Genomic DNA, 24715 nt, shown 5'->3' with positions numbered 1-24715 from the left:
CTTTTGGATATTACCTAGTGTTTGAATGAACTTGTGAGCAAGTCCTTAGTATCACTGAGGTTCTTATTACTAATACTTAGTTGTTACTTGCTAAAGGAGTGCTGTCTGGATACAAAGGTTCTTGTGTCAAATGCAGTCTGATCTATTACTGGGCTATTGTTAGGAATGGAAAATAGTGTTGCACAGGACAGCAGTGATTGCTTTAGGAGAAGTCTTCTGTCACCCCACTCAAGGGCATCAGTCTATCATCTGAAGAGCAGCAATCTCACTCCCAGATACAGAAAGGTGAGCTTGGGAGTTGTAGAAAAGACTGTGGTCCCTGATAAGGATTTTGTTACCTTTTTTTTTTTTTTAGCCCTTAATCTGCTGTCAAGCTTGGTTTGAGACTTCAGAGGTAAGACTCACCTTAAAACCTGAACATCACACACATCATACCTTGAAAGTACAAAGCAGGACTTGTAGCTCCTGCCTTTTCAATTTTGCCTTACCATTTGTGTACCTTCTGGTTCTCTTAGTGGCAAGATCTGTTTAGTTTCTAAGATGGGCTGCTTTGTTCCCTGGGCAGTAAACTAGAACAAATGACTGAAGAAGTAAAACTCCTAGAGTCTTAAACCCAAGATTTCTGCTTTCTCTTCTCCTCAAACTATACAATATTGCCTTGTTAGATCATACTGGACATTCTGTGCTTGACAGTAAATTGGGCTCTCTAGTGCTCCACACCTGCATAAAGCTGTCTAAATTAGTGCTGACCTGCCTACCTCTGCATGCCATTTAACTATTCTTTCAAGTTACTATTGCTGTCTTGGGTGTTGTCTCCTGGATAAGTATTCAGCAAATAAGAAGCAGGGCTGTAGCTACCAGCTAGAGCTAAAGGTGAGCTGTGTTGTTCATTGAGTATCACAGATGAAGGAAGCAAGACTTCCTGCTACATCTGCAGACATCATGGGCAATGGTGAGCCTCTAGCCCTTGCAGTGTGGAGCTAGTGTGTGACTCAGGCTTACTCACATCACAAACATGCATGAGTTTCCTGGTTTGCCAGAGAGCCAGGAGCCTTTAGCAGCTTGCTGCATGAATAGGAGACGCTATTCAAAACAAGATTTTTCTAATCTGAGATGCTGACCGCACCCTTTTTCTGAGGGTAAGCCATCAAGAGCCTTCTTGGAGAGATTTTCCTTCTACAGTGAAAAGGACATGCAAAACATCTCCTGTGTGACTCTGGCTATGTGACTAACCAGAAGTGCAGCTAGGTATTAAAGACTGCTCACATAAGTCAGAGGGCAAACACTAAGCCAAATGGAGCTGTGGACAATTTTCTGGGGAGGGAATAAGATGATGTTGGAGCAAGAATGCACTGTTTTCTTTACAGTATCTGAAAACAATGCACATGTTTTGAATTTGACAATGCTTTTTCTCCCTCAAGAGGTCAACTCTGCAACAGCTCTGAAAGATCCAGGCAGGTAACTGCAAATTGAAATAGAAATGGGAAAGGGTGAGAAAGGTCAGAGTAACTTCTATTGAAACTGGAGTGCAAAGAAGTGTTTAAGAGAAGCACAGCAGGTCTTTAGCCTTTTTGCCTGCAGGAATCCTCCAGTTCTGAGAACTGGCATGTGAACATACAGTGGCCAAAATACTTGTTTAGCTTTATTTGAAAGCAGGTGTTCTTTAGTTCCTTGAGGCTGTCATGGAGCTTGGAGGTATCTCGCCCTCCCAGAACATGCAGTGAAGAACCAAATGTATTGGTGAGCTTTCCTCTTAAAGGACCAGACTGAAAAGCTTATTCCCTTCAAAATACAGTTATGCCACAGTTTGAGAGAATGTGTGCAACAGCTCCTTTTCATTAAAGAGCAATTTACATCTTAGATAGGTATTACAATTATAAGGATTTTCTTTTAGTTCTTTTGCAGCAGTTCTTCTAAAAGGAGAGTACCGCAGTTCAGGACAGGGACCAGATTGGCTTTTTCACTGGGTCATAACATGGACTATGGCCTCTTAACAAGACCTAGATATAAAGAAGTATTTTGTACTAAATGGAGCAGGTGCAAGTAATCTTACTAAATTCTGATTGGGGGTGTCTGCTATGATACATAGGTGATAGTCTGGAGTGCTCAATGGGTGCATTTTTGCCTTCTTAATGGCTGGTTTTCCACTCAGAGGGCATTGAGACCAGCATTATCATGCTACAGAAAAATGCAGGAAAGCCATCTCTCTTGCATGGAACTGATTTAGCTCTGGTGAGAATCAGAGGTGACCTGCTGTTTGCAAGAACTGAACCACACTGATAGTTATCTGAGAATGTCCCTCCATGAGGGAAATGATAGACGGCCGAGTGACTTAAATGTTTGGAGGAAACTTCGTGTATGTAGTGGAAAAAAAACAACATATGCAAGTGTTCTTTCCTTGAGTAAAGGTTTCAGGAAGAAGTTATCCTCCCCTCAGGTGATGATTGCAGTCTCTTTCACTTGGATGTGAAGTAGCTGAGATCTCTGCCTTGCTGTCAAACCAGTAGAGCAAGATGTTTTTCTCTGCAGGCCTGTTACATAGCTTTCTGCCTTACAGAGGACTGGTCAGTGATGTAAGTGTACAGGAACACAGCTACTTCCTTGAGCACAGAAATTATCCCAGCTGCATGCTCTAATGAGGCTTAATGAGAGGACTATCATGAAAGGGATGGCTAAGCCAGTGGGATTGCAGTGAGTGGATAAGAAGACTGTACACAATTAGACTGAAGTGAAATAGTGACACTCCTTGGCTTAACTCTCTCTGCATGTTCTGAACCTGCTGTAACAAGACACTTGGGAGAGGATTCTCCTAACCATCCACACACCACTTCCAAATGTTTTCTTGTAGCACTCAGGTATTACTTAAACTCCAGTTAACTGTCAAGTTTTTCATTCTTTCCTTGACCTGAATGATGTTAGGCTTGGATACTCCCACACACACCTGTGATTCTGAAAAAAAGTATTTGTAGTTATTCTAATGTTTTATCAATTAATTTGGTGTTCAAAATTTTGTCTGGTATCCACCCTCATAATGACCTTCTGAACACATTCTTAGCAAATGGTTTTGTCCATTAGCCTTTCTACCTACTTAAGAGAACTCATGTGGTGTAGTACTAACAACTTGCCTAAGTTTCTAAGCAGTAGGAGACTTGAAGGAATCAGACTGCCTCCCCCACTGCAGCTATTGAGCTGTGGCCATAGCAGCTTCTCTGTTATCCTGCGCTATATTGCAGGCAACTTTCAGCCACTCTGTCAGGAGGGGCTGTGGTCCAGTGGGTGGCAGGGTTGTCTGGCTCAACTTGCTTGTTCCGGTGCAGCTACCCAGTGACATGTCCCCCAGCCCTGGGATGTTGCTGTTGCCTCAGCTGACCCTTTCCTGTGTGAGAGCCAACAGTGGCCATGCAGTGAGAGGTGCCTGGTGTTTTGGGCAGGGTCATGCCATGGTGGGGAGGGGGGAATCCTCCTAACATCTAGAGGGATAGAGAGGAGGCGATGAGTTTTGTGGGGTTCCTGGTCCTGCAGAAGAGGAGGGAGATGACGTGTTCAGCCTGACAGGTTCTCTGTGCCTCAGAATACCTCATTCAACTTTTAAAAAAGAGCAAAAAGTCACTGGCTTCTGTTAAAGCTTTCAAATGCTGCCCAAACTTTGTCTGAGCCTTGTCAGAAAAGAAGTGCTCTGTATCACCAGCATCCCAGGGAAACAATGTTTTCCTGTCTTTCCAGGGCTGTGAATTCAGTGTCAATTTACACAAGGATTCTGTGTAACACACAGATGTAGAGATTAGGTTAGTCATGGGACTGGGAGCATCCTTTGCAATGGAAGGAGAGCTCCTTGGGGCAAAGCAATTAAAGACAGATGCAGGGAGGGAGGTCTGCAAATGGTGTTGGGATATGAGGGAGAGGTGGAAGAAAGGACTCAAAAAACAGACACTGATCACACCGATGGTGATAATGCACCATGGTGGCTGCAAACATTTGGTAACAGAAGGAGAGACAGGTTAGTCTGGAAGGGTATGTATAGTTCTGCTGCAAACTGCTCTCTCTGGCAGGTGTTGATGTTGCGAGCAGCAGTTGGTAGGGGATAAAGTTGAAAGGGCCTGGGAGAGGCCAAAGGAAGGTAATGGAGCCTGTGGGGCTGACATGGTACAATGACACCTCTGTGGGCAGTGAGATGAAGGGAGTGTAGTTGCCTGTCTTGTCTTCAGGAGGTTTTCCAGGATGTCATTGCCTGGTCAAGGCCTGGTGTTATGAGATACTCTGGCTCACCCATGTGGTATTGCTGCAGTAGGACAATGGAATAAAAAAAGGGTTGATCAAGTCCCTGGAGCAGTGACAGAAAGATCTGGAGACCAGAGAAAGGGTCTTTTCTCATGTCAGACTTTTTCAAAACTTTCACTTAAGCTTGGACAACCCTCCTGAGTCTGGCTTTCCAAACTCAAAGAGTGCTCATTCTCCCAGATGTGTGTAGGAACAACTGTACTGGGTTACCTCCAGCTATCTCCCTCTGCTCCAGCAGCAGGAGCTCCCCTCAGTAAGGCTATGTCAGAGCTATTGCTGATGTACGCTGCCAGGATGCATTCTGTGGAGTTTGCTGCCAGCTTTGTGGATGGCTGGGTGCAGAGTTGAGATTGCTTTTGTTTAGTACCTGGGGTCAGAACTGCTGTTCCCATCTGTGTGTGTTTGTGTGCAGGGGTACTGGGCTGAGATGTTCCCATGCCTGCCAGCCCCCTGGATGGTGCACTGGAGAGAGAAAGCTTGCAGTGTTGCATTTGACCTGAGTGCAAACAGTCCTGGCATGGCTCAAGGCCGTACATGCCCTGCTTGGAAAAATGCTCTATACTGATGAAATCCTAACTAGATTAACTCTCTTCTAGTGTTGATCCCTGACCCTTGAGTGACTGAAGAGACTGACATGCTGCCAACAGGCAGAGCAGGACCGAGAGGAAACCAGGCTTAGCAGGAGCCTGGCCATGGCATGGAATCTCTGCTCTTCATCTGAAACAGCTGTGTATTAAATCCACTCCAACTGCTAAAACCTCTCTATATAGGGGTTCCTTGTGATGAAGACCAAGTACAGAAACTTTGGCAGTAAGCAGGAAAAGTTCGAGTAGGAGCTATGAGGACAGGCATTTGGTGCAGCTGCTAGGCCATCTTTGCACAGCATTGGTAGGTGGTGGGAAGCTGCACTCAGCACAGCTGAGCTGAAAGTGAACTGCACTTCAGTGCCCTTATTTACAGTGGAGGTTTCTTGCAGCCTGGAACTAAGAGGCATAGCTGGTCAAAGGCCTCCAGATTTGGTAAGGACTTACTAGAAGCATCTGAAGAACTTGTAAAACTGTTGTGGAGATGTACATGCACACCTGTGTGAAATGCATTTTTCCTTCTCTGGTGAGGAAAAGCAGAAGTGGTCCAGGGTGGTACCTGGAGACGAGGAAGAATGCAGGGTAGCTGGGGCAAGGTGTGAAATCCATCCTCACTTGCAGCTGGCAAAGACAAATTTGGGACAGATGCAAACCTCCACAAGGTGGCAGTGACTGACTATTAACCTAAAGGGAAGGTTCAAGCTTCTAGATATCCGTATGGCATCATCTGGCCTCTGGGAATTGGAACATCTGGGATGAGGTGGGGATGTCTGCAGCAGATGTGTGGATAGAAGGACTCCAGGGATCAAAGAGTTCCCCAAGGTCATCCTGCCCTCCAGCTGAATCAGTCTATTAAATTTCCTAATTATTGCTTCAGGGAAGCAATCAAGTTCAGTTTTTACCCTTCTATGTAACCTTTTTTTGTTCTGCCATATATCTCTGAGAGAAGATGCAGTAGGGTGAGAAAGGGCTCACACAATGAGCAGCTCTCTGAACTGTGCAGCCTGCTGATGAGATGCAATGTTTAGTTTTAATACCACTTAGTAGTATCATAAGGAGTTTGGGGAAGAGGAAACTCCCCTAATGCCTATGGGATACATCTGTGAATGATTATCTTTGGACCAAAGGGTCCTTCATATCCCCTCACCAATTTCTATTTCAGCTGAGCTCTGGCCTTCCAAAGTCCGTCCTTGCATGCTGGGCTGCTACTCTGCATTCCCTGGCTAGCCCATCTCCATTTCCCCTCCTGGACATTTATACAGTGTTTGAGCTCAACTCAGTTCCCCTTTTGGCCAAATCAGTCTTGTGTGGCACCAGCTTAGCTCCCTGCACAGCAGAATGGATTGTTGCACTTAGGGTGATGTTTCGAGGGGCGTGTTGCTGCTCTAGCTACACTGCCTGAGGGTAACAGTCTGCTTGGGGGCCCTTCAAGTCATCCAAACCACTTCTCTCGAGCTGATCCTAGAGGCTTGTAGTTTACTAGGAAGCAGAGTCCATGTTCAGCTAGTGAGGACAGGGACAGGAAGTAACTCCCCATGCTGTAGGTAGCAGCTAGCAGCAAGCTAAGCTATGAGTGATCAGTTTGGAGCAGCTGCAGCCTAGCTGGTGGGGATGAGAGACGAACAGGAACGGTCAGGGGTCATGGGAGCAAGGTAAGAGCAAAATGTTCTGGTCACTCCTATAGAGCATGCATCAGAAAAAGTGGCATTTTGACATCAGATTTGATTCACCTGATGAACGAGGCTTGAATGAAAACAGGACTGGAGGCTGCAGCAGACCTGTGTCTTCTCCTGTGGGGTCAGCAGGCAGCAATACTCTCCATGAATAGCTCCTAGGTTTCAGCAACATATAGCTCTTTGCAGCAATTCCCAGGGCTTCCTGAAACAGCCCTCAGTGTAACAGGCCATGGTGAACTCCTCAAGGTTGGCTGATTCCCAAGCTCAGGCAGGTTGTTTTTGCCAGAAGCTCACTGGAGGTAGGGTGAGCCTCAGTCATTTGTCTCTCTAGGCTCCCTTCGTGCTTCAGAGCAACTTGCCTCATGGCACTGCCTCAAGAACCCCAGCTTGTTGGCCCCACAGTCTGATCCTTTAAACCTCTGGTCCTGAATGTCTCAACACTGCTCAGCCATCAGGTGTGTGTCATGGTATTGCGGGTGAGCTCAAGGGGAAGACACAGAATGATGCTTCCCTCCCCCCACAAAAAACAAAATTCCTCAGAAGTAATCTCACTGTTTTCCAGGATTATATCCATTATGAACGTTAACACAGCTAGGACTAGTAAGAAGGAAGTAGGAATGGAAACATACAAAAGCTCCAGCAAAAACAGCAGAAGTGTTAAAAGAAGAGGAGGACTAAAACACAAGCAAAGTGTCTATTAATAGATTTATTTTTTATTTCCATAATCTCAGAATAGTTGAGATATCTATGTTGCCTGATGAAAGCAAAAACAAAACAAAAATGAAAAAAAAAAAAAAAAGCCAGCCATATGAGCAAGCTAGGAGCCTCTGCCTACTGTTAGCCTATTCCTTGCTCCTTGCTAGTGGTTACAAAATTAAATCCCCTCTTGCTGAGTTCCAGGCAGATCAACAGATATTAGTCATCAGATGTGCCATCAACAGGCAAAGCCTTTGGAACTGCATTTTCCTTTCTATGAGTCAACTTAAGTTTGGTTCAAATTTGGTGAAATTTGATTTAAACTGTTACAGTTCTGATTATGGTTTTCTAATGTACAGCAAGAGGTTCAATAGTTTCAAGGCTTTGTATACAGCTTTGGGGAACAATTCTCAAGTTCCTCAAAAGCTAAACCATTTGCATATACCTACACTTATTAGAAAAATAATTTTAAAAAGTTATCATCACAAAGCATCCAGCGAAGAGACAGAAACATGCCTTTTGAATAGTGAGGCAAAAGCACTTAATTGAGTAGAATCACATCCTCCTGTGCCAATGTCTCAGGAACAGGATATGTGACCTTCAGACCTTTACGATGGCTTTTCCAAGATTTTCTCCCTTTAACATTCCAATGAAAGCTGCTGGCATATTCTCAAATCCTTCAGTGATTTGTTCATGGTACTTAATTTTTCCCTGTGAAAAGGAAGAAAACAAATTGCTGAGTCTTCATTTCATCAGCTGCCTACTTTTTATTGTCTTTGGGAGACTAAATTGCTACCAGATTCTCTCCGGCTTGTATGTTCCGGCTGAAACAAATGTTAGCTAGCGCACACCAGGGTAACTCTGCAAAACTAGATGTGCATATGGTTGTTCCATGAGAGGATCTGCTTTTGCACCAAGATCCTCCACTAGAGTCAAAACAGAGCAAAAGACACTGCTATAGAAACACACCATGACAAACTTAGTGCAACTCAGTCCCCAAACAACGAATAGGTAGGGGATTATTTCCTCAAAGCCAGGCTCATCTCTATCTATAATTGAGCATGGAACTGCAAATCCAAGTGACCAGAGGCTGAGTGTCCCCAAATCCTCGGTTTATAAAACCTAGAGCCTTTTAGCCTTCCATGTTCACACTCACTAGCTTTTCACAGCTACAAACCAAGTGTTAAACTTGGCCTTCATTTAGAAAAATAAAATTAGAAAAATTCTCTGGTAACTCCCTTCAAAGCTTGGCTCCCAATTCCATGAAAGCACCAATTCTTGCCAGTAATTCCAGCACAACAGTACAATGGAAATCCTTGCTTATATTACAAATGAAAGAAGTGTGAAGGAGCAATAGAGAAATTACTCTAATTAAAACTGTTAGGAAAGTGTTTTGAATTAAAATGGAAGGATCCTTTTTCAAAAGCCTGCACATATTCTGTGGTATATCTAAGTGATGAACCACCAGTTAGCATCGCAGGCCTTAGCAAAGCTGAGGGGATGCAGCATGTTCAGCATGGTTTGAGTGTCCCCAAAATGCTCAAAGAGCAAGTCAGGTGGAAGAAAAGTATCTCACTGGAACCTCACCTCACCACCTATGATAAGAGACTCCTTGCAAAAAAGGAAGCCATGGTGTGAGCACACCTGCTGTATTACAGGAAATCACCACTTTCTTTCTTACCTCCAGGACCCATTTTAGGAGTGCCTTCTGACCTTCCTCCCGGCGGTTATTCCAGCGGTGAACAATAAACCCTTCCATTTGAAGCTCTTTGAGGATCATTGGAAACTGAACATAAGGTCCTGCAAGAGAAAGGAACCAGCAAACCACTCTTAGGAACAGTTCTATTTAAAATTGGACCCAATGCATAAAGAGAAGCTTTCCGCTAGTAAAGAAAAGTGCATCACTTTGTTCCAGCCAGAAGCAACTTCTGTCCTTTCCAAATAGAATATCCAGGACTAAAGACCAAGGATTCATAGACAGAGTCACCCACAAAAACAAAGACCAGATCCCTAAAGCTGAGCTTAAATGTCCAACACTTCTGAAACAGTATAATTCAGGAGTCAAGTGGCCTCAATTTTGGCTGAGGTGCTTCAGCTTCATCCTGAAAGTATTGTTTTGCCAGCTTGTTTGATAGCCTATTTAAAGCTCAAAATCTCACATTACTCTTTGAAAGTTGGCAAATTTTCATATTCTTTCTAAATCTCAAAAAACTTAGATACATAAAAAACCAGTTCCTTAGGTGTGATAGTCTCCCCACCCTCAAAAGCTCATCCCATTTTTAAAGTGATTTGGGAGTCTGAAGACAGTCACCTGTCAGAGAGAATTCCATTTCTAAATCCTTTAGTTTTTTTCTAGAAGACAAATTTGGAAAACTGCCTGCTACTGAAAATGAATATGCATCTCAGCCATATTTCCCACCAGTTTCACCAGTAGCCGAATTCTTGGCACTTGTGAAATGGAACAACAAATTAAAACTAAGCTGCCTCATCTAAAAAACCTGACAGAAAATGCATTCTCTCATCTAAAAGTATGCACTGTGCCAGTGTCATCATTCTACTACACCTGCCTTCTTTTACTCATCTGTATCTACTTGGATCCCTGGGGAATCCTGAATTAAGTAGTTTAGTCTTTCCTTCATTTCTAATCAGCTGATGCTCACCATCTGTTATGAGAGTGTACAAAGGAGGGTGAATGTAAGTATTCATAGGGAGTGTGGCCTCACTCCAGCTGTCCCAGAATCATGGTCAGCTGTCTAAATGTACACACATATACACTCAAATGGCCCACTGAAACAACCAGTAAAAACTCAAGAGTCTCCCAACATGTCTCTCTACCATCACCAAACAGTAACTAAACTTAGATACAGGAAAGCAGGCCCACACCTTTCTGAGGCACGGAGTCATTGTACTGAGAGATAGCTCCACAGACTGCAATCCTGCCGTATTTCTTCATCTGGTGAATGGCAACACTGGCAAATTCTCCACCCACCTACAAGAAACCAGAATAAATGCAGTATTAGATAAAATCCAGTTTTTGGCATTGACTGCCACAGCTTGCCAGCCTGAAGTTGCTGCACCAAGGACAACAGGTTCAATCAAAGGGAAAAATGCTAAGTTTCACTACTCCAAAGCTTTTGTGGCTGCAGAATCCCTTACACTTGGTCAAAGCCTATGAGAATTCTATGTCAGTATCTTTTGAAGAAATAGCTATGAACACAGGCAACCAGTTTTAACTCAAATCTCTGCTTCCATGATGCTTGGTTTGGAAGTGCTGGGCAGGATTCACCCTTAGAGAGATCCCTTTCTTTAAGGAGCACCTCCTGGCCCACCTCTGCTTTTTCCCCACACCAGCCTGCACTTTTACCTGTTCGCACCATTGTGATGACAAGCTTTAACTTAATGATTTTCTTCTCCCAAATATTCCCAGTGAAGAAGGAGCCCACAGGGACTGGCTGTACTCAGAAGGGTACAGCTTTTAATTGAGAAAAGTTGTGAAAAAAATTACTGCTAGGGACACTTCTGCACAAAAGTTTGAAGTGAGAGGGAAGGGAATGGACACGACCTTAAAAGCTGCTTAAGACCTTAACAGCACATGACATTAAAGTTGGGAGGGAGAGGTAAAGCAACCAAGAACTCCGGCCACAGTGACAAGTGCTTTGCCCTGACATTGTGCATTCACAAGGATTCCCAGAAAAACATGGAACACATGCCAGTTCACACAGAAATATAGGACTGTCATCCCTTGGTCAGTGATCAAACTGCTCACAGAAAGACATGCTAAAGGAGTAATGATGGCTGCCCCTTAGACCATGTGGTAACTCAGGGAGTTTTGATATCTATCTGCTGCTTGTCATTTTAACTCTCAGTGGCTTGCCCTGTTGGCATCTAGGCCAGTGCCTCAGCTAATACCCCCGTGTAGGTATGCTATACACACATGAGTTACACCAGTGCTAGGGAAATAAAAAAAAGCCAGGGCTTGTTCTCTGGCTCCAGCACCAACAGACATGGTTTGACTCCCTCCATGCTAGTAAACTCTCTAAGCCTGCAAAACAGCGTTGTCATTTTCAAACAGCCTATCAAGAACAGTCCATAGCCCCTGTTAACTCTAATTGTGCCTCGGAGAGGTCAGAAACACTCTGCAGACCGCTCTAGCAATTTTACAAGTAGGTCTTGTAACTGTTTTTTATACCCATATGTATGTAGTCACCAGGACTGTGCACTGCAGGTCCACTCACTCTCGTTCCACTTCCAGCAACAGCAGCAAATTGTCTGTGATCCAAGGTGGGGCCAGAAATGAACTGCAGCTCTCTGCCAAGCCTCAGTTAAACGTCTTCTGCTTCCCTCACCTCCCAAAAATCAGACATACTTTTGAAAGGACTCTCTCTCCCTTCACAAACAGCAATAATAATCCAGGCTTCTCTTTCAATGTTTGTTCTTTCTATTACTTCCCAAGTTAAGTTTGGGAAGGGAACAGAGAAGCACTAAGCTCTTAAGGAGACCATTTCTCAATGGGGTTTACATTGCACTGAGTTGCTGCTACAGTCTAAGGAAAGACAATGGTCTGCTCTTGCCCAGTCCCTCCCTCTGAACTCACATTATCAAAGAAACAGTCGTAGCCATCAGGAGAGGCTTTATGCAGCGCTTCTTTCAAAGATGTAACAGTCTTGTAATTAAAGGCTTCATCAAAGCCAATTTTTTTCAGATAAGCAACCTTTTCGTCTGAGCCAGCAGAGCCAACCACTTTGCAACCCTGCGAAGAAAGAAAAAAGAATATTTCTAAATCCCCTGGCAACACAGGCTGACACCTACATGGAGCACTGGGCTTAACCTGAAAGTCAGGCTGTCATGAACATGTCAGTTCCTGAGCGCTAGGAAATTTAAAATTAGCTCTGCTACATCTTCAGCAGCTTTTCCCATCTCAAGACCATACTGCAGACACACCTTCAGAGATTCTTGCCCTCCCCTCAGTCTCCTGATAATGCATGACCTTATTCCTCTGTCTTCCAGACCAGCCCTCTGTGGCACAAGTACGAGTAGTTCAAGCCACTCACTCCGATTTTAGCAAGTTGCCCCACCACAGAGCCCACAGCCCCAGCTGCAGCATTAACCAGCACCGTCTCTCCTGGCTTCACCTTGCAGACCTCCAACAGACCAAAATATGCAGTGAGGCTGGGAAGAAAAAGAAAGAATGTTCTGTGAGGAATAAAAGATGCCAGACACAAAGGTGTGACTTGACCACAGTAATCAAATAACATCATGACCAGAAAAAGGTTCATTTTTCCCAATTCTTTATGAAATACTAGTTAATTTGAACAAAAATTAGTCCAAACAGCTTCTCAAGTTAGCTTGTGAGCACATCTGCTTATGCTAAAAGGCTCCAGGAAGTTCAGAAAAACAAGACACACTACTGTGAAACAGGATGTTGTGGTAGAGGTCTACCATAGCTGAAGACATCTTTCCTTGTGCTCAGTAGCAAAAGGGAGGAATGCAGAGATCCACTTTATAATTTGACAATCTAGTTATGAACTGGAAAAGAGAACAAATCCAGGCTAGACATATATCAGTTGCCAGCTAGTTCCTATTAGATCAAGGCAGAGATTAAGACAGTCATCACAAATCCAGGCTCATAGAAAAAGAAAACTGGTGCAAAACCTTGCTGAACACTGGCCTACAGCTCCTGAGTACTACTGTGTACAGGTATGGCTGCTGAGTAAACAGCAGTTTCTAAGAACCACCATAGTTTAGCTTAAGCACGCTCTACTGATCATATAAACACTAAATGACATTATTATCTGCAGGCTTCTTGAAGCAACCTGATCAATCAACCCAAAATCCCAACAGTTAACAGTTCAAACTTCTCTCAGACTTCTCATTTCAGGCCTAAAGCTTCCCAACTGGCAAATTTGTCTAGAAGCTGTATGGAAAAATCTGCCTTGCCTGATTTCGGAATGAAATGTAAGTAAGTTCTGCATCATATAAAATACACCAATTATTTTGAAAGCCTCCTGTGTCAAAAGGATTCACTGAGGCAATATTTCATGTACAAGCTAAAAGAAGGAGGTAAGGAATATGGAAAGGTGACCAAGAGTATGCAATAATGTTTTTATTGATTCTCAAGAACAGGAGCTCTATTTGACTCCTACAGTGGAATTTAAGGATTGCTATTTTGCTGCAAACTGCAACAGCTGTGTCTTTCCAATTTGGGGTATCTCTGGAAATACAGTGACAACAGCAGAGACTGATAAGGAAAAGGAGCCTAGTCCAAATGCCAGTGAAACTTGAGTCTTTCTGTTAAGGTTAATTCAGATTGAACTGGGTTCTTTCCAGCTCCGGCTGGAGCCTTTCCCTGCCCCCCCCTCCAACCTCCTCAAGAAGAGACACCATAACCTCCAAAGTAAAGTAAAAAAAAGAAAGGAACATTCTAAGTTTCTTTCTTCTGATCTACAGAATGGGCCAAACTTAAGTTCCTCTACAGTGTGAGGGCATCCTTAAGTACCAACATGGGTTTTACTAGAGTAGAACAAGATGAGGGGAAAAGGCCATAGAAACATGCAGAAACATTCTGCACAGTGAAAAATTCAGAGGACAGCTTCCTTTGGATCTCAGTACTCACCCAGGCATGCCAACTGTCCCAAGAGCTAGAGATTTGGGGAGTGATTCCGGCCAGCTAGAAGGAAGAGAATGTAGATCTTTCCCATTGGAGACGAAATGAGTTCTCCAGCCACTATTAGCCACAACAAAGGCTCCCACCACAAAAGCAGGATTCTTGCTTTCTATAATCCTGTTTAAAAGAACAGAAAAAAACAAAAGGAATACCCTCTCTGAGACAGATCCCTACTGGCTCTTGAAAAGAAATACTAACAGGCCTTCCCTGCTTTATACCTGTTGCTCTGTAACGCAGGAGGAAAGAAATACTTCATGTCAGGGTATGTACCTGATGATGCTGATGGTTTCCAAAGCCTTTTCTGAAATGACTAGTATGTCTCATCACTGGAGGAATACTGGGCAAGATGAATTCCTAGACTCAATCCTACCTGTGCAAATCCTACGTTTCTATATAGACGCCAACAATTTTGACTAGCATCAACCAGTTATGGATTCAGGCTAGGCTTCTACAAGCTGGAAGGCAGGAAATGAACCTGCCCCTTTTCAGCAAACCTGGACCTCATTCAAAGGTTGAATATCCTGAAGATGGAACATCTTGGGGCAACAAAACTCTTCTTAAGACCTGTTAGAAAACAGCATCTAATAATGGAGAGAGGTTCATACTTCATACCTTCTTTATAACAAAATGAAAATTCAACTTCCTTACCCTAATGAGAAAACTACTTTGGGAAAGAGTAGGCATCAGCCTTGAAACACTGAAAACAGTTGGCCTTCTGTTCAGCAGATCTGGCTTTTAATTTATCCCCACCCTCAGTGTTTCTGCAGAAAAACACAAGAGTCAAAGGCCACAGATGTTCTTGGGCAGAAACTTAGCAGCAAGAGAGCGAGCAAGCTGACCAAAAGAAAAATTGGTGAAGCTAAATTACCATAAGGTTGGAAGGAGATGGATTTAAGGTCAGATAGCCCTTTCGGCTATGCATAGAGCTGTATCCTAAGTGACACTGAGGTATTCTCAGCTAGAATAGTTCATCATAATAGTTCATCATCATCATAAAGTTTCAGGTATGCAATTATTGCACATCACATTTTAAAATGTGAAGTTGACACTTCATTCCAGGTACAATAATTGTTGGCCTTTCATACCTCTCCTTGTAAAAATTTCCTTTGAACATATCACCTACATAAATAATATATGGATGGCACAGGAGGTACGAATGCTCTCCGAGAAGGGAAAAGAGGTTCACAGAGAATAAACACTGACCAAGCAATTACAGAAAAAGAATACAGTTGCTACAGTATGTAGACTCATGTCAAGAAAAGGTAATACAAGGCCGCATTCCTTTATGACTTGGAGTCTGCTGGGTGGTGGATAACAAGGTGAGAGCACAAGACAACAAATTACTGAAGACCTTACCTGGCAACCTGTGTACCTATCATTATGTCCCCTTCCTTCATGTCCCGTTGACTGTAAGGTCTGTAACACAGCAGAGAGATGGCTTATATATATAGCAACTATAATGATGTTCCAGATATGCTGCAGAGTAGTAGCTACTGGCTTACCCAGAAACAGTGCATAATCAGTCATGCTCAACAGAATGCAGAAAGCCTGTCTCTGTAATGACATAAATTGATGCTTTCTATAGCCAGTAACTCAAGCATCCCATCTTGACTGAATATTTACCTAATCAGGGACAGGATAGCATTAACCTTCCAGGTATGGCCCACCATTACAAGGCATTACAAGACACCAAAGAATTACTTCTGAGACCAGGCTCTTCCAGACTTCTTCATAGCTCTTGATAAATTACACAGTCTCTCTGTGCCTGAATCACCCTCTCTTAACAACGGCAACCAGCAATTTCCTATTTAGAATGCAAATCCGTAAGCACAGGGTTGCTAAGATAACCACAGCAGCTACTACAACAAGACTGCAGTCTCATTTGAGTTCACTGTATTCCACAGGAAGAGACAGCACAAAGAATAACTGCAGAGACCAAGGAAACTCTAGGGCTGCAGCAAAGTCCTAATGTCCAGCTGAATCTGGCACAGCTCCATACAGGGAGCATCACAATTTACACACAACATTTGACACAAAGCAAACAAAGGCATGTGGCATTCTGGCAGTGGAGGATGCTCCCACTGCATGAGCTTTTACAGTTTAACTGGGAGCTCAAATGAGTTAACCTAGCTAGCAATTTAAAAAGAAGAAAGTTATACCTCATGTAAGGATCAACACTGAGAAACACTGATTCAAGCAGCACCTCTGCAACAAAAGACAAATCAAATTCACAGGCATCAACAGTACAATAAAGTAAAGGTCCCACAACTCAGTCTTAACAAAAGCTACAGAAATTCTTCTAGCTCACAAGCCCCATATCCCATCAACCTTTATGGATAAACTACTACAAACAACTGCTACATTCATTGGCTTTGTTTGGATAAACACTGTGCTATTAATGAACATAGAGAGTGTCTTTTTAGAAGACTAGCTTCTTTACAGTGCTATTTTTTTATTTACCTCCTCTCTATTTAGAAAGGTCAACAGGCTAGACCCCTAAGCAAAAGACTAGGGTTTTTTGTGACCCAAATACAAAATGCCTTGTCAGGATTCAACCACCAGAGAGCGCCAAGAGACTACAGTTACCATGGGACAGATCAACAACAAGCATCACTTTCCTCCCATAGAGAAAATAACCCACACTTTTCCCAGGTAGCTTAGATTGATCCTCTTTGTTGTCTCTAATGTTACTTGTGAAGTATATTGTTAAACAAATTTTAATTTAAACTTTCATTCACACAGAAGTTTAAGCATTCAATTCTGCACCCAATAATACTTTTTTATTGTCTGTGCTGCAGTCTAGCTAATAAAAGCTAGAAATATATTTAGACATAAATCTTTTCCCATTGCTCAGAATGAGCAGGAAGAATAATCAAGGCATGTAACATAACAAGGAAGACCATCTCCTTTAAAAGTGTTACTCTGGTATGAAGTTATGCCCCTTCTTGCTGCAAGGATTAAAATGGAAGGAATGAATGGCTCCATGTTCTTAAATACTTGCAGGCTTAAAATTCTGCCCGCCCCCCCCCCCCCCATTTTTTTAAGTGTGCCTGAATGCTATAGAACTACGGATGCTAAAAGGATGCTTAAAAGTACATATGTTATATAAGAAAAAACAACCTTTTAAGACTTTAATTTGTAAACAAAACTAGCACTTCAATATAACTTCTTTGATGCACCTACTAAACTGGAGTAACTTTTGTAAAGGGCAAGTGAAGGGTGTGTGTGGATGTCCATGTGAAGCCAAACCAGGTTCATTCTTTTATTAAAATCTCTTGAGTAAAAGAAGTTATTCTGTTCCTTACCCCTTTCAAAACAGAGAAACACAGGAATAAAACCTGTGCAATTCATCTATTTTAATTTGCCCTGACATGCTGTAACAACAGGTCGAATATCACGGATAAGCACTGGCAAAGAAACAGATTTTGAATGCAGAGAGAAGTCTTACTGTGTTCCTTTTTAAAATGAAAGACCAGCCCCCACTGGCTCCATCCTTAAGGACTCCCAGGCAATGAGGCACCCATGGACCATCCTAAGCATCTTGTCCCTGCCAAACAGCTACAGGCTCACTCCCATCCCAGTCACTCTGCCACCCCTATGACTATGCTCAGTACTTTCTCTACCAACCTAAAAAACTCCATTGACAACCCAGGCACTCCCATAGGTTACCACCCTCTCCAGCTTCCTCCCAAGGAATTTGCAAAAAAAAGCCCGTGACAACTTTTCACACGGAAGACATGTTTGGGTTTTACTAGAATTAACTCATTTGTGTGTGCCATGGTTCATTTCTCTCTTTCTAAATTAAATGAATTCTAGTTCTTTATTGCAGTTGGTTTTCAGAGTGTACCACTTCAGTAATTTTCTCCTGTTAGCTTTATTTGTAAACATGTTTGGAAAGCTTTGCCATGATGCACCACACACAATTAGGCAAGGTGGGACTTTGAAAGGCATGCCACAATAGCCTTGCACTGCAGTTAGCAAGAGCTCAACCATCAGTTTCAGCGGAACTACCAGAAGGAAGCATTTCTCAAAATCCACCAAGCCCATCTGTATGCATGTTCTTCAGCAACTGCCCTGCTCTGCCAAGGCACATGGGTTGCCATAACCTCTGCCAAGCCACTTCCAAAAATTCAAGCTTGAGAAACATACTGCCTCCAGAAAAAATGAATGTCATTCTACTTACCTCCATCCTTTAGTTTGGGCAGCTCTATTTTTTTCAGGTCAAAGTCGCTGGTTTTGGGGAAACCTTCAAAATGCTTCTTCAGAACCCAAGCCTTGGCAGTCACCATTCTGCACAACAAACAACATATTCAAAGAGTAACTGACAAAGAGTTGTTAAATGGCATTAAGCTGCTAGCAGGGGCTGGTTTAGACTTTATGACCCAGAAAAGGTCAAGCATCCTGACTATATCCTGTCACACATGAAGGTTTCTGCTTGGAAATCCTATGGAAATATCAACTGATCAAGCAAATATCTGGAAAGTACTCTCACTGCCTAAGCAATCCAGAGCTTCTCACAACCTGCTAGACCTCTCTGCCTACTGGGCAGTAATCCCTGGAGTAGTATGTGAGAGAGCCCCAACAGAAGCTAGTGGTAAATTCTAAAGAAATTGAAGAGGGAACTTCTCCTGCTAGTTTAAGCACCCCAATCAGAGGGGAGGAAAAAAAGGCAATTAAACTTACAATTTTGCCCTGACTACAAGGGATGAGCACTGACTCTAAATTTTTACAAGCTTAAACCCAAATGCAAGTCAGAAATACAAAGGTAAGAAAGACCTCTTTCTTAAACTCTAAGTCTTTCAGTGACTTCTCATATGTTGAAAGAAGAAGTATCTCCAGTTGCCAAACTCCATGCTTGAAACTGGGAAAACACTATCACCAGCATTTTCCTTAAAACAGGACTTGCATTTGTTTTAGCCTCACAGTCCCCTTTTCATTCCTCTAAACAAGCATGCAAACAAGCAAAAATAAGAAGTTTATACTTAGAACAGGCAGGTGGAAAATGCTGACTTCTGTTGACAAGACCAGTCAACGAGCTTCTGTGACCCACTCAGTGAGAGGCTGGACTTCTTAGGTCACACACATTCTGAGAGGCAAAAAAAATATCTGCTTTTATCAGCAAAGGAGGTACCGCCCTCAAGGCAACTCCTTGGGCACAAGCTTAAGCCTTCAGTAAATCTCATGCAGGGCACACTCAAAATGAATTAACCTTCTCCCATTAAAATTTAAGATCACTTTAACAACCAGTTCCAGTTCAGCATCCATTAAAATAGATAGGCATGTTCTGGAATACGCTAAATGAAATATGCAAAACACAGAGTTCTAGAACCCACAAAATACTGCAGTCTAGAGACTGAAACTTCCCCCCAGATTAGGAATTTCTTCAGATCACATCTCACCAGTCTAGCCCTAAAACCCTTAGAGTTCTGCCACTGGGGAAGAAACACTTAACTAAAAAATGATGAATAAAAAGTCATTGCTCAATCCATCCATCAGTTAACAAGGTAAATGATCCATATGTATACCACTAATGTGAAAGAAAATTATCATGAGATTTACATAGTCAAATGCCTGCATGCTCTCAAATGACATCCGTATCCATATGTGTGTTCCCACATCTTTACTGTTATCAGTATCTGCACCAAAGGATTAAGACTTATGTGATCATGTCTCTGCATGCTCTGATCTCTGCAGATTGCAGAGGCACCTTAAGAAATGGTGGCAGGCTTTGGCATTTTGCCTCACTGTGCTACTATAAGGCACACAGCACAGCAGAAAACTTTGTCCGGGGACCTCACTGTCTTCCATTTTAATTTTTCCTGTGAAAATAACCACACAGATATGAAGGGTGGAAAGAGTAAAGAAACCAATATATAACAGCATGTTTAACTATAAACACCTCAAGGCAGCAGTACTAATTAGGAACAGAAGCCTGAGAAAATAAACAAAAAATTTTAAAAGCGCACAAGTAAGCACTAGGAAGAACAGGGCAAGCTCCGCATTATTTAGATTCACCAAGCAGAGCACACCTGACCCAGAAACTTGTCAGCACTCAGCAGTCCTCTGCAATGAATTGGGAATCTTTCTTTATCTTATAAAATGTCGTGTACACTACACAAATCTTGTGTAAAGATCAGAAGCAAGCATAACATAGTCCAAGGGTTCCTGCTTACAGCTTTAGAAACTTGCACAAAGGAAACCATATACATCAGGACATGTATATCTTTGACACAGTGAAAGGCAGTATCATTAAGTTCATTGTAAAAGCACTGCACATCATAAAAGTGCATTGCTGAAGCATTTGGCATTAGTAAGCGAGTAGCCAAAACCTGCATTCCTCATAGCCCACATAAAATCACAAGAACAAAGGTCATGGACTTAACTGCAGCAGTTGCAATTTGAACTGCAAATAGATTAAAACAAATAAAAAGTCAGGGGAGTGCCACTTGCTTGATTTTTCCACCCATGGCTGCACTTGCTTCGATATTAGCAGTGCTTATCTGTACTTTTCAATAGCAAATACTGTTGTGACACTGTAACAACATAGCAAACTCAGTAAAAGACCTGACAGGAGGAAAAGGTGAGTTCATTTCAAAACAGGACTGATTTCAATTACTCTCTTAGACACACATACCCACAAGCACTAAGATCTGGTTGTCCTCGTGGTCTGTCCAGCATTCATGTACCCAGGTGGTCTGGCCAGGAATGTGGGGGGCAAGGGACACTGGTTAGTGAGCTCTCAACACAGTCTCTTGAATTCTTAGGTTGGCAACCATGTGCTGATTCTGGATGTGCCTTTTGTACTGTTAAGGAGCTAACAGTGATTCAGAAACACTTTGTTTCCCCATCCTGTCCCACCTCTGTGAGTCATTAATACTCACTGCTTTTTGCCTCTTCATCTGTGTGTCGTAAGGCTCCATCCCTGTTCTTTATCGTCCCACCACTATCTCTTAATAACCTGAGACTTTGATTTTATCCAGGTACAGGTCGCTCGTTTTAGGCTGTTCTTTGTTTTCCTTATCTGGGTGCTCTGAGAAGCTGCACAAAGATGTGCTGTCCAAATCTAACTGCCATCAATACTTTCAATATTTGTATCCTTCTGCTGTTCTTTCTCATGCTTCCACGCTCAGACCTTCCCATTCACATTAACATTCGCACTGCTTTATAAATTTCCATACTTTTTGTGATACACATATCTTTCAGTAGAGCATTTCAAGCAAACATTTCATTAGAGCTTCTACAAACTACAAGATTAATTTCATTGAACCATTTTTATTTCTTTTAGGCCACTAACACTGGGAACAGGACAAATTTTATGCTGACTCCTCAAACCTTGTACTGAAATCTCATTACCATCATCACTTCAAAGCTAGGGAACTATGCTGCAGCCTGGGAGGAAAAAAAACAAAAATAAAAACACCACAAACATATACTTGATGAGTGGATTCACAAACCAATTTCCAAGCTAGCAATGAGAGATTATTTGTATGTTTAGATATGAACTGATAAGAACTGATAAGAACAAAGTTGCTTACAAATGTTAAAGAACTCTGAAGGGTAAAGGACAGTGATGTAATGTTGGTTAGAGATGCGCTAAAAGCACTGCTGCACTAATAAACATGTGGAAGCCACCTACTCAACTCTAAAAGCAGCAACCACTGTGCTGTGAAAGTACTTTGTTGTTAAACTCAGTGGGTTTGGATAATACATTTATTTGTGTATTTTCTGTACAACATGTTTTACAGACCACTATAACTATTAGTTCAGAGAGGCAGCTGTGATTTAAAAAACATAGAAAGGACAGTCAATGAGACTGATAAAAAGACTCTTGAAAATAATTAGTTCCCCCCCGTCCCCCCCCCAAAAAAAAATCAGGTGATGATATTCCATGTATGAAATTCTTACAAAAGAATCATTAAAGCTTTCACTGAAATTGAAGTTCAAGACAACATTAATTCTGGTGTTCTTCAAACCCTCCTTGTCCTCTGGTCTGGTCCACCAAGTTCTCATATGGTAATGTTTTACATTAATCTCTATTAACTTTTTCCATAAAATCAGACACCTAGGAAAGAAACAAGGATTTGGGGAATCTCAGGTTTGTGTACTAACTGTAGACCCACAAAGCAAAGATCCAGCCTGTGTTCTCACACTGCAAGTGGTACAAACTGTAGCACAGCTGCAAGCAAAGCACCTTTGGACAAACAGTCACAGCTCAGTCCCCAAAATCAGAATGGGGAAGGAGGCTCACACACAAAAAGGAAAAGCGGAAAAGAAAATAAAGAAGAGACGGGAATGGGATCCCATAGAAGATGCTAACAACTGGAGAGGAAGGCCAGAATTAAAATAGAGGACAGTCAAATTTGAGAAGCTTGAGAGAGTTTGACTGGAGGACGAAGAGAGGGTAGTGATGCCTGAACTAAATCTGGAAATCTTCACATCGAAGTAGAAGAGTAGTGAAGCTCTTAGGGAAGTGTGAGTCAAATTAGATACCACAGACACAGTAAAATCATCATTCTTCCTTAAATAATGCCGAGAGCTACATTTGCATCTTGTGTAGGAAAGCTTCCTAGTCTGGGCTTGCCCAAATCTAACCTTGAGGACAAAACTGTCTTAGAAGCCTGTCAGTTACAAATAAATTCAGTGCAAACTTGGGGTTAGGCTAACAGTTATCTTGCTGCTAGTCACAATGAATTTGCAGATATGACTGTAATAGTTGTTTCCTTTTATCTCCGTTCTGAAACAGGACCAACTATGCCACTAGCTACGTAGGAGCAAACAGGGTATGCTTATAAACTGAGTGGAATATGTGTCTCAGAAATAATTCATCTGTAGACTGGTGCTGAGGAAAAAATGTCAATCATCACAACAGCAAAGTTTTTCGGGAAATCATCACCTGATCCAGTCCCCTCTTTCAGATCCAACTTATGCAGTCTTCTATGGCATTTCAAAGCTGCCTGCCAGGCAACAGCCTACAGGACTTTCTAAATCCTTAAAAAATAAAAATATCCTTACAAGAATTTGTAAATCCTTGGCCGTAGAGACTATATGATACAGAGGCTACATTGGAATTCTCCATACATTATTAATTATCTGAGAGTAAATATGGCCTCCTACTTTAAATGCCTGGAAGTCTTAGCAAAAATTATCCCTTCCTCCTCTCTGATTTAGCTATTACAATGCTTTGTCACAAAACATTTTTTTTTCCATGTGATAAAAAATGAAGTAAATACAAATCATTCCCAAGCTATTACTGGCAGGCACTATACTGTAAATACCTGAGCAAGCATGACACTGCATTACAGAACAATGAAGCTGTAAATTCACTTTCTCATGCAAAGCTATCAATCCCTGGAAGCAGGTCAAAGATTGGAAGTGAGAAGTCATTGTGCAGTAAAAACTGTGCCACAGAGCGCTGTTGCAACTCTGTAGTTCCAACAGAGGTTCAACAGTCTACTAGGTCTGCTGAACGAACTCACACAGAAAAAAGGGGAACTAAGACACATGCAGAAATAGGTTAGCAGCCCTTCAGCTTTCAGAAATCACACAGAAAATGAGAATCTGAAGAACTGGATCTGATAAGAAAAAATAACTTGGCATTCCACGGATAAAGAGAAAGCCAGAGCACTGGAGGTGACCTGCAACCGACAAACCAAGCCAAAATTTCTTGAAGCACCAACTGTGGTTTCCTGGAAACTGCAGTGTGCTCTCAAACTCCTTTCCAAGGCACTTTTTCAGCTTCCTCTAATTTAAAAATGGATGCAGTCCCAGCACATATTGCAACACCAGTAACTACAAAACTCTAACAAAACTTGGTACACCCTGCAGCACAAGTTCTCAACAGTTTTGCTTTCCTACATTTGCAGAGAAAAGTCCATTAGTACAACACAGAGAGAAATCTTTTATTTCCTTGATTTTACAGCTGCCAATGAAAATCTTATTTTTTTAAAAAAAAAAGTTCCGTTAAGCTTAAATATCTAGAAAACTCCATTTAATATAAAGCCAAAACTTTTGACTATACTGAGCAAGCAATTTTGTTTTAGGAAAAAAAAAACAAACAGGAAGCCTCAGACACGCAAGAGCTTCAGGGCTTATTAAGCCTGCCAGTTGACTGCTCTTTTCCTCATTTCTGTTGCCCATTACTTACCTTTATAAAGATTAAGCACCCCAGCCTCTTGCAGTGTAGTGTAAGGTAATGACGCAACTCTGACCCTTTCTGCTAGTCGGCTCTGTGTACTCAGAGGGGAAGTTACAAGCATACTTTTGAGTGCCTGCAGTTCCTCTGAGGCCACCTGCTGAATTTCTGTAGTATTACAAGTACACATTCAACAGCATAGCTAACGCACAGCTTCTTCTCTGAATGAGTTCCTTCTCACAATATACGCTACCAAATTCTCCTTCCTCGAGAAGGAAACTCACTGCTCCAACCTACAGTTCATATTGGAGATATATCTGTCATCGCCTGGTCTGCACATCAGACTAACTCATTATCATTGCAATATATCCATATTTAGGAGATTGAGAGATAGATAAATGGAAAGATAAAAGGACAGAAGGAAAGAAAAGGGAGGGCTCATTGGGAGTCTAAAAAATTAATATGGAGCCTGTGAAAGTACAGAACAGTGATCAGCACTCGTTATACTACTATTTAATATGCATAGCTTTGGACTGCAGACAGCATGTTACAACAAAGCCCAGAGGGCCTCCACACTCTCTCAGCACATACAGAACTGCTCAATGCAGTAGTTTATTATTCCACAGAGACTGCAAAAATATGCATCTATGCAAAATGCTGTCTTAGGTCTCCCAGATGCCACAAA

At 42.2% G+C, this 24715-nt stretch overlaps 1 protein-coding gene across 3 annotated transcripts; it reads right to left on the bottom strand.

The window, feature by feature from the left end:
- Positions 1–7229: 7229 nt before the first annotated feature.
- Positions 7230–24117, bottom strand: PTGR1 (prostaglandin reductase 1). Of its 3 annotated transcripts, none has more exons than XM_013961114.2 (11): positions 24043–24117; positions 18881–18984; positions 18082–18188; positions 16058–16103; positions 15255–15314; positions 13848–14015; positions 12286–12403; positions 11829–11984; positions 10118–10223; positions 8916–9034; positions 7230–7945 (listed from the first exon to the last, which is right to left on the bottom strand). In XM_013961114.2, exons 3-11 carry the CDS (start codon positions 18185–18187, stop codon positions 7835–7837), a joined length of 990 nt encoding a protein of 329 aa, XP_013816568.2. In that variant the 5' UTR covers position 18188; positions 18881–18984; positions 24043–24117; the 3' UTR covers positions 7230–7834. The 3 variants fall into 3 exon arrangements, with proteins under 3 accessions (XP_013816568.2, XP_013816569.2, XP_013816570.2); XM_013961115.2 differs by lacking the exon at positions 24043–24117 and adding an exon at positions 20533–20550; XM_013961116.2 differs by lacking the exon at positions 18881–18984.
- Between the last annotated feature and the right edge of the window lie 598 nt (positions 24118–24715).

Source organism: Apteryx mantelli, chromosome Z (assembly GCF_036417845.1).
Source record: "Apteryx mantelli isolate bAptMan1 chromosome Z, bAptMan1.hap1, whole genome shotgun sequence".
Taxonomy (NCBI): Eukaryota; Metazoa; Chordata; class Aves; order Apterygiformes; family Apterygidae; genus Apteryx; species Apteryx mantelli.
The sequence above is the reverse complement of the archived record's forward strand: the minus strand, read 5'-3'. Positions and strand labels throughout refer to the sequence as shown.

What these genes read in the sequence shown, in the direction of transcription:
- PTGR1 (XM_013961114.2), bottom strand. Translation starts at nt 18,187, where the DNA reads ATGGTGACTGCCAAGGCTTGGGTTCTGAAGAAGCATTTTGAAGGTTTC. An exon ending in AGTGTTGATCCTTACATGAG is followed by an intron (nt 15,315 to 16,057) that starts GTATAACTTTCT and finishes GCTGTGTTACAG; the next exon opens with ACCTTACAGTCAACGGGACA. An exon ending in ACGACTGTTTCTTTGATAAT is followed by an intron (nt 10,224 to 11,828) that starts GTGAGTTCAGAG and finishes GGTTTCTTGTAG; the next exon opens with GTGGGTGGAGAATTTGCCAG.